The 7,655-nt window shown below is 41.8% G+C and overlaps 1 protein-coding gene across 1 annotated transcript in view; it reads left to right on the top strand.

Annotated features, from left to right (window-relative positions):
* LOC104276409 (spectrin beta chain, non-erythrocytic 1-like) overlaps positions 1–5,809 on the top strand; it is an 89,810-nt gene extending 84,001 nt beyond the window's left edge. The window contains 4 exon segments of the mRNA XM_009872708.1: positions 482–720; positions 1,962–2,135; positions 3,965–4,007; positions 4,377–5,809. Of these exon segments, the coding sequence (XP_009871010.1) occupies positions 482–720; positions 1,962–2,135; positions 3,965–4,007; positions 4,377–4,592 (672 nt within the window). The 3' untranslated portion in view covers positions 4,593–5,809.
* Positions 5,810–7,655: the final 1,846 nt, after the last annotated feature.

The raw sequence follows: 7,655 nt of genomic DNA, 5'->3' as shown, positions 1-7,655 counted from the left end.
CCTGCTGACTCATAGTCAATACCTTTTATGGACTTCTAATACCCCAGTAATGCCATAAATGTATTTAAGGTGGCTGATGTGTATAACTTCTACTGTTCCTCTAGGTTTGCAGAAAGTGTGATTGTTACTGTTCCAAACATTTGAGTACTTAGCAACGGAATTGAGTGCTCTCATTTTAGGAATAACAATATATAAAAGAATATGAATTGACTGACATGGCAAAGCACAGTAAAATTCACACTGATGTTTAGCTGCTCTTATTTTCCCGTCTCTCCACCTATAAAATGGGTACTAATCTATTCATACCTTCTAATTTCCTTGGCCTTCTGTGTCTCCATGGAGTGTGAGAAAGAACTTACTGGCCTGTGTCATTCTCCAGGCAAAGTTTATACACAGCCACGTTGTGCAGGGAAGCAGATTAACTGCAAGATAGCTCAGTGCTGTGAGGCTTCTTCCTGAATGCTTTGTCCACTGTTCCCAGGTGGCAGAAACTGCGGAAACGAACGAAATGGTCAACGGAGCTGCAGAACAGAGGACAAGTTCAAAAGAGTCTAGTCCCGTTCCTTCTCCAACGGCAGACCGCAAAGCCAAGAGCGCTGTTCAGGCCCAGACTGCTGCTACCCTCCCTGCCAAAACTCAGGAGATTCCTTCAGCTCAGATGGAGGGCTTCCTGCACCGCAAGCACGAGTGGGAGACACACAGCAAGAAAGCCTCGAGCAGGTAAAGTACTTGGTGCTTAATGGAGATGATTGCATCCCACCTCACCAAGGCGTGTGTCGTCCCTGCTGCTGTTGTCTTCTCACAGCTCCTGGAGATCCCTCAGACTCATGCTTCTGTTGTTGTGGGAACTGTGTATGAGTTGTTGAGCGGTGCATTTGATGAAGTTGCAATCGTGGTAGAAAACTCAGTGTTAACCATATTTGGAAGGTGGAAAACAGACATAAAGATACTGTGACTTTCCCGTTTTGCATGGTCAGTTTGTGGCAGTAGTGGAATTTGATTCCAGATCTCTCAAGTTATACACTACTACAAGAAAAGAAAAACACGTAGGTGTGAGGATAGAAATGGCCATATTCTTCTGACGTTTTCTGTTTGCACATTAACGCTTTCCACCTACTCAGTAATCTGTTCAGAGGAGAAAAGCGGGTGAAAATGATTTGTGTGCCTTAGATTATTCCATTCCTAACAACTCAATCCTGCAGTTCTCAAATGGGCAAAACTTCTGAGATTTCTGTTTGCACTGGAAAAGCAGGCTGGGTTCCTTCATGACCTGAGAGAGATCTTGAAACCAGAGTTATGACTTGGCTAACAAGGAGAATGCTGACTAGCATGTGCTGAGCTACACCGACCTCTGAGGAATTTGGTGGGAGCTGAAGTCCTCAACAGGAGCACAGTACTACCATGGTTCTTGCTCAGCTAGACTTGTTCACAACAGGGAACTCCTTTGAGGCGGTAACAGCCATAAATGCTAATGTCTAGGGACTCTTATTTCTAGTCGTCCTTGGGTTTTATAGCTCTATTAGAGAATGAGGCATGATGCCACTGAGAGTATTTGTAGCAAGAATTTCACATGCTGCCCATTCGCTAGTTTGCAGCACAATGAGAAGTCCTTCTGCAACCCAGCGTAGTCATTAAAAGGTCAGTCAGTTTCTCTCCCGAGTATGCAAACTGCCGAGTCTGCCAAATAGTCCTCCCACTGTTAGGATATGCCTGTGTGCTGTCGCAGAGCGCTCTGGAAATCTCTATTCTGTTTGGCTCCAAGTCAGTGCTTTTGTCTCAGAGCTGTGTTTTTATGAGAGAATGTGCTGTGTGCAGTGCACAGGACAGTGTAGGCTGTGTTCACATCCTCAGACTGAACTGATCTCCAGTATGTTATAGAAATAATTGTGTGTGGTTTCTCCAGTTCTGCCAGTAAGAGCATTAAATTTACAAATTCTTTTGTTGTTTCTCGTGTCTTGAAGATCATGGCATAACGTGTACTGTGTCATAAACAACCAAGAGATGGGCTTCTACAAGGATTCGAAAGCTGCTGCTTCTGGCATCCCCTACCACAACGAGATTCCCGTCAGCTTGAAAGAAGCAGTCTGTGAAATAGCAGTCGATTATAAAAAGAAAAAGCATGTGTTCAAGCTAAGGTAAACCTGTTGAAACGTCTTGCCATTTAAGTCATGGTGGGTATGTTCCCTGTGCGAATTCATGGGAGGGTCCAGCCCAAGAACTGATCATGAGTGTCAGTTACAGTATCTACTTTTCTAAACAGGCTCTTCTCAGTGCTCGAATGTGGGGTATTCATCAAAGGTAGCGAGCAAACAGCAGTATTTATATCTGGGATAAGACTAGACGTGTTTGCCTAAAGTTTGGAGCCTGCATTTAAAAGTGCTGGGCTTCTCAGCTGCTCCCTCCAGAATTACTTGAAGAGAGCTGAATGCTTATGGTTCTGCTCTTTTCAAAATTGAGCCTCTTGTTTAATTTTTTCAGCTTGAATGTAGGAGAGTACCAAAGACATCTGTTACATTTTCAGTCCTAGAACATGCAGTTACAGACCATTCCATTCTGAAGTATATGAAGTGCTTGCTGTTCAAAGGTTAAAAAAAGCGCTTTTTCATCTGAAATTGTATATTTGTTTTACCAATCAACCTTTTGGTGTCAACAGTTAAAAAATATTTTATTATTACACAGCTGCTAGGTAATTCTGTCAAAGGAGACTAACTTTATACCCTGATCAGTTCACGTATTCCAAAACAGAGGTGTCTTTTGGAGGGGTGGGATTTTATATTGATTCTGGAATCCATACCTAGGGAAATTTGCTTTACAGCAAATATATAGGGAAGTATATAGCAAATACTTAGAGAAATGTAGCTCTCTTGGAAAGCTTTAGCCTGCAGCTATGTGATTCATCTGTTATACTATTTTAAACATCTCTGAACCGATAAAGTAAGGATATGCTGTTCCAGAGAAAAGAATCAATTGTCCTTCTTTTTACAATACTCTGTCACCTCCATCAGGGCTCTCAGGTAACTACGTGGAGCGTCTTTCCTTGAGTCATTCTCATTAGAAAAGTCCCCAGAGAGTTCACCAGCTCGTCACAGCAGAGCTGTCTCTCCAAGCCAAGAGAAAAATGATTTTTCTTTATTTTTAAAGAAGAAAGCGAGGCATAATTAGATTCTTCCTAGTGTCTGTCTCTCTTCACCTTTATTTTACTGTTAAATACTGAATTTCATTTCATGAGGAGATTATAAAATCCTTTCTTTTTGTGGGGAAAGATCAGGAAGCCTCCAACACGGCTCCCACAGACCCTGCCTTCCGCTCATTCTCATGCCTGATCTGGTGTTATTCAGTCTTCTTTTTAATTAATGTATATCTTCACAGACATTGTTAAGTGTAACCCGGTTAAACCACCTGGGTAAAATCAGCATGGAAGCAAGAGAGAAGGGAGACTCTGGCCTTTGATGCGAGACGAGGCAGCTACTCATAAGTCACAGACAGTGTAGTGTCTTGAGTCACCACCTCAGTAGTTAACGACAGCAGAGCAGCTGCAGAATCCTGCCAGGTTTTTACAGAATCCGTGAAAACTCTGTTACCTGTGACCTCTATCTTTTTAAAGAAGCGAGTAAACTTGTGTGCTGTCTTTTGCCAAATAGAAAAGATCTGCCTGAAAGAGCAAGTACTGAAACAGTTACCATCAGCTGCTGAAGAAAGCCAGCTCTGCTGCACGTCCCAGCACACGGGCGCACACCTGCTGTCACGAGCGTATCTGCAGACCGGAATGTCCCGTGTGTGGGGCTGCCCTGGCATGGCAGTGCAGGACACCCACACCTGGGTTGTTGGGGTGTATTTGTGCGCACATCAGTGTTACAACTGTCCCTTGTGTGTCAGTCTGATTACGTACCATAGCTAAACGAGCAGGCCTGTAAGCAGTGAGGCTACACCTAAGCTAAATTTGCAATGTTTGCTCTCTTTACAGGTTGACCGATGGCAATGAATACCTCTTCCAAGCCAAAGACGATGTAAGTTTGTTTTCGTATCGTTTATTGCTTATGTTCATTACTGTGCTGTTGTACAACAGGAAGGATAAAACAGCTGAGTGCTCAGGGGTGCATTTTAGCTTCCTGGTGATCAGTCCTGTGCATGTGTGTGTGCGTGATGTGTAGCTGCAGCAGCTCCCGCTGGCTTGGCCAGGACAGCAGGGCTTTTCAGGTACAGCTGCTAGGAAACAACTGCTGCAGGCGCGGAACCAGAGGAGTGCCGAGTGTTGAGTTAGGGCTGCGTTTCTTTTCATTCCCCACTTCTCTCCTTCCCCTTTCCACAATGCTGAATGAGAGAGGGCGCGTGGCACGTGGATTGTAACAGCTCTCTGCCTTTGGGGCTTCTTGAAGGAGGAGATGAACACGTGGATTCAGGCCATCACATCAGCGATCTCTTCTGACAAAATCGAAGTGTCCCCGACCACCCAGAGCACTCCAGCCTCCAGCCGGGCCCAGACCCTGCCTGCCAGCGTCACAATAACCAGCGAGTCCAGCCCTGGCAAGCGGGAGAAAGACAAAGAGAAGGACAAAGAGAAAAGATTCAGTCTTTTTGGTAAAAAGAAGTGAACTCCATCTCCACACACTGCACTTCTCTGACCGTTCCAGTGGAATTCCAGCATGCGAGCTCAGAACCAATACGTTACTCTCTGTGCCTCATGTTCCTCAATGTGATTGACATTTTTTTATTTATAGAGCGTTTTAAAATAAAAAGCCAACAACAAAAAAAAGAATCTAAAGTTACAATTGTATGAGGTGCATTGGGCAGCTTCTGTAGGAGGGGGAGGACCAGGTTTTGGGGGTTTGTTTTTGTTTTGTTTTGTTTTGTTTTTAAATGAAGTTAATGTAGATTAGACCTTAATATTTAAACTGTTCCTCAATTTTGTGAGGCTGTCTTGGAAAATAACCCACTCCTAGTGCTATTGGTATGCAAGGCAGCGGTGCTCTCGAATCTACTGTGCACATCAAAAACCAATGTACAAATTTTCAAAAACGTTCACTTTCATTTAAGGTTGTTATGCTGAGTCTTGATTAATAGAGCCTCCCATTAAAATTCTAACATTTATTAAAATGGTAGTGTATTCTCTTTGCTGTAACAGAGTGCAGGTATGCATTAACTTACAGGCAAACCATTTATATCCTGGCATTGGTTATTAACACAACCTGAAGCTTTTCTGCATCGACTACGACAGACAAGAATGTTGGTGGACAAGATGGATTAGCAGGCTGATACGGTTTTAAATAATCTGTAATTTCAAATTTTTTTTTTTGCTGAAATACATTATATTGTATGTTTCAGATAATTCTAGTACAAAGTATAATAAGACTAGATGTATAATAAACCCTTTAAAATCATTGATAAGTGTAAAAGTGGAACTGAAGCATTTACTGGAAAAGTAATGTTACTCAAATGGTTACTTGCTTGTCAGCTGCAGCACTGTGTGTTATAATTTTGCTACATTACCTTGCTATTTGATACATAGTGTGCATTTCTCTGTCACTGTAACTATTGTAATGAAAACTTTTCATCTTACTGCACAATCAAAAATTACATTTAATAGGAATGAACTTTCAATGACTGGGCCTGTAGTCAAGAGTAGTACTGGAACTGGCTTTCAGTTGTATCGAACTGTACCTCTAGACTTTTACCCTATCTGTTAAATATATGCTATGTCATTAAATGCTTTTAAAACTAAATATGCTGGTTAAGTTTCTTATTTCGTTTCTGATGATGTTAAATCATAATTTTGAAAGAGGATCAAAAATAAAGTTATTTTAAAATGTCATCTCTCCTGTGCACTGAAACTCATGTCTTTGAATGTAATTCTTTTTTGTGTGTGTGCAAAAGCTCCTAGCAAAGTGCCTGTTTTCTCTCCTTCCACTTTTCTTTACCTTCCCTTTCCCCTCACTTCCCACCCTCTCTCCCTTTCACATCACCCCGCAAATTAAGTGCCAAAAGAGTAAAGAGGGAAGGAATTAAATCAGTGATTTGTAAAATATTTTGGCTTAGGTGTTTTCCATGAGAAATGAATCAGGCAGAATCAATGGAAGTACGTGTCTGGATAAGATAATGGAATGAGGTACCCAGAAGTCCCTCCCAGCTGGGGTAGAGATCCATGATTAGTTTGCCACAGAAGAACAGTATTTTACATAAACATACTTCTCTAACTTTCTACTTACCCTTTCCTCAAGTGCTTAAGTCCTTGGTAAATCAGGCAATAGTCGAACTTCAGACTTGTCCTGTTTTTTTTGTTTTTAATATCAGGGGTTTTTAAGCTTGCCTCTCTTAAAGTACAGCCATCATTGCACTTCTCTGGTGACATTTAAGGCAGATAAGGGGATGTCCAAGCTGGCTATTTCCTTGACCTTGTCAGCATTTCGAAGACTGGCATCTGTTCGGAATTTTCTTTCAAGTTGGATGCCATCTAGGGAACCATCTGAAAGGAATCACTCTAAGAAGCCCTAATAAGCATTAGAAGTTTTAAAATCAGTGAAATGCTATGAACCTGGGGGTTAATTTCTTGTGATAATTAAAATACACTCAAATATAATCTTAGGTGAAAATCAGATAAACTGCAAACTCATGCGTTTCCAAGGCACGGGTTCCTCAACATGTGACCAATACAGTTATCTTAATTCTTCTGTTGGAGTGTACTGTGCTTTCTGGATTTTTCTTGTTTTCTGAAGTTTTTGGCTATTAAACAGTAATGTGTGTGCACATGAGTTTTTAATCATGTAATATTACATTGTTCCACTCTAATTATTAGTAAAATATAGGATAGCACCTCTAGTCTTGTAAATGCAAAATTTAATATCAAGCTGAGGTTCAACTGTCGGAGAAAATATGAAAGATTTGTTTTAGATTATTAAATTACATAAAAAACTTGATCCCTTATTGTCTTTATCCCTTCAGTTATTACAACGAGCACTTTAGCACATTGATCTACCTTTTGTGTATAATCCTGCAAGGTCTGGGTTGAACATGCCTTCGGGTCTGTTTTTCTTGCTTGTCATGCCTCTTACTGTGAGGTTTCTTTTTCCTGAAAACTGCTTCAATAAAAATCCTTTCTGCTTAGGAACTGATTTCAAGTTGCTAGTTAGCCTTGTCCGTTTCCCCTTTGGACCATAAGGGTGCAGTGTCCGTGCAGAGAGAATTGGTGGGTGAGCAAGAGCCTCCTTGGACAAAGCCAAGTCACGAAAGTCCAGGTCAGTGTGTGCACCCAGCCAGCGGGTGTGCGAGGTTCAGAGTGGAGAAAGAAGGATGAAATCTCCTTTGGATTCTGTGGAGGGGCTGCTGGGAAATACCAGAGGAGGAGGAAAGGCTGGGAGAATGGATGGTGGAAATGAGATGGAAATCGGAGTAGGTTGTCACTGCAAAAGTAACATTCAAGTTGAACCTTAAGGTTTTCAAAGAAAAATAGTTAAGGCCAACTGCTTTTCAGCTATGTCACCCTCATTGTTATGGAGAAATCACCCTCTAGTCAGGTCAGTCTGCCTGCCTTTGTCCTGGTGTTGCGAGCTAAGCAAAGGGAAGAGAGCTGCATCTGAAGGTCCTTCCCATTTCCTTACGAATCAAGTATAATGAGGGAAAACCCCCCAAAACTCATTAGCCGTAGGAATTAAGCATGTGTT

The sequence above is a fragment of the Apaloderma vittatum genome, unplaced genomic scaffold (genome assembly GCF_000703405.1).
Source record: "Apaloderma vittatum isolate BGI_N311 unplaced genomic scaffold, ASM70340v1 scaffold22627, whole genome shotgun sequence".
NCBI classification, from domain to species: domain Eukaryota; kingdom Metazoa; phylum Chordata; class Aves; order Trogoniformes; family Trogonidae; genus Apaloderma; species Apaloderma vittatum.
This window is presented reverse-complemented; position numbering and strand designations above follow the sequence as displayed.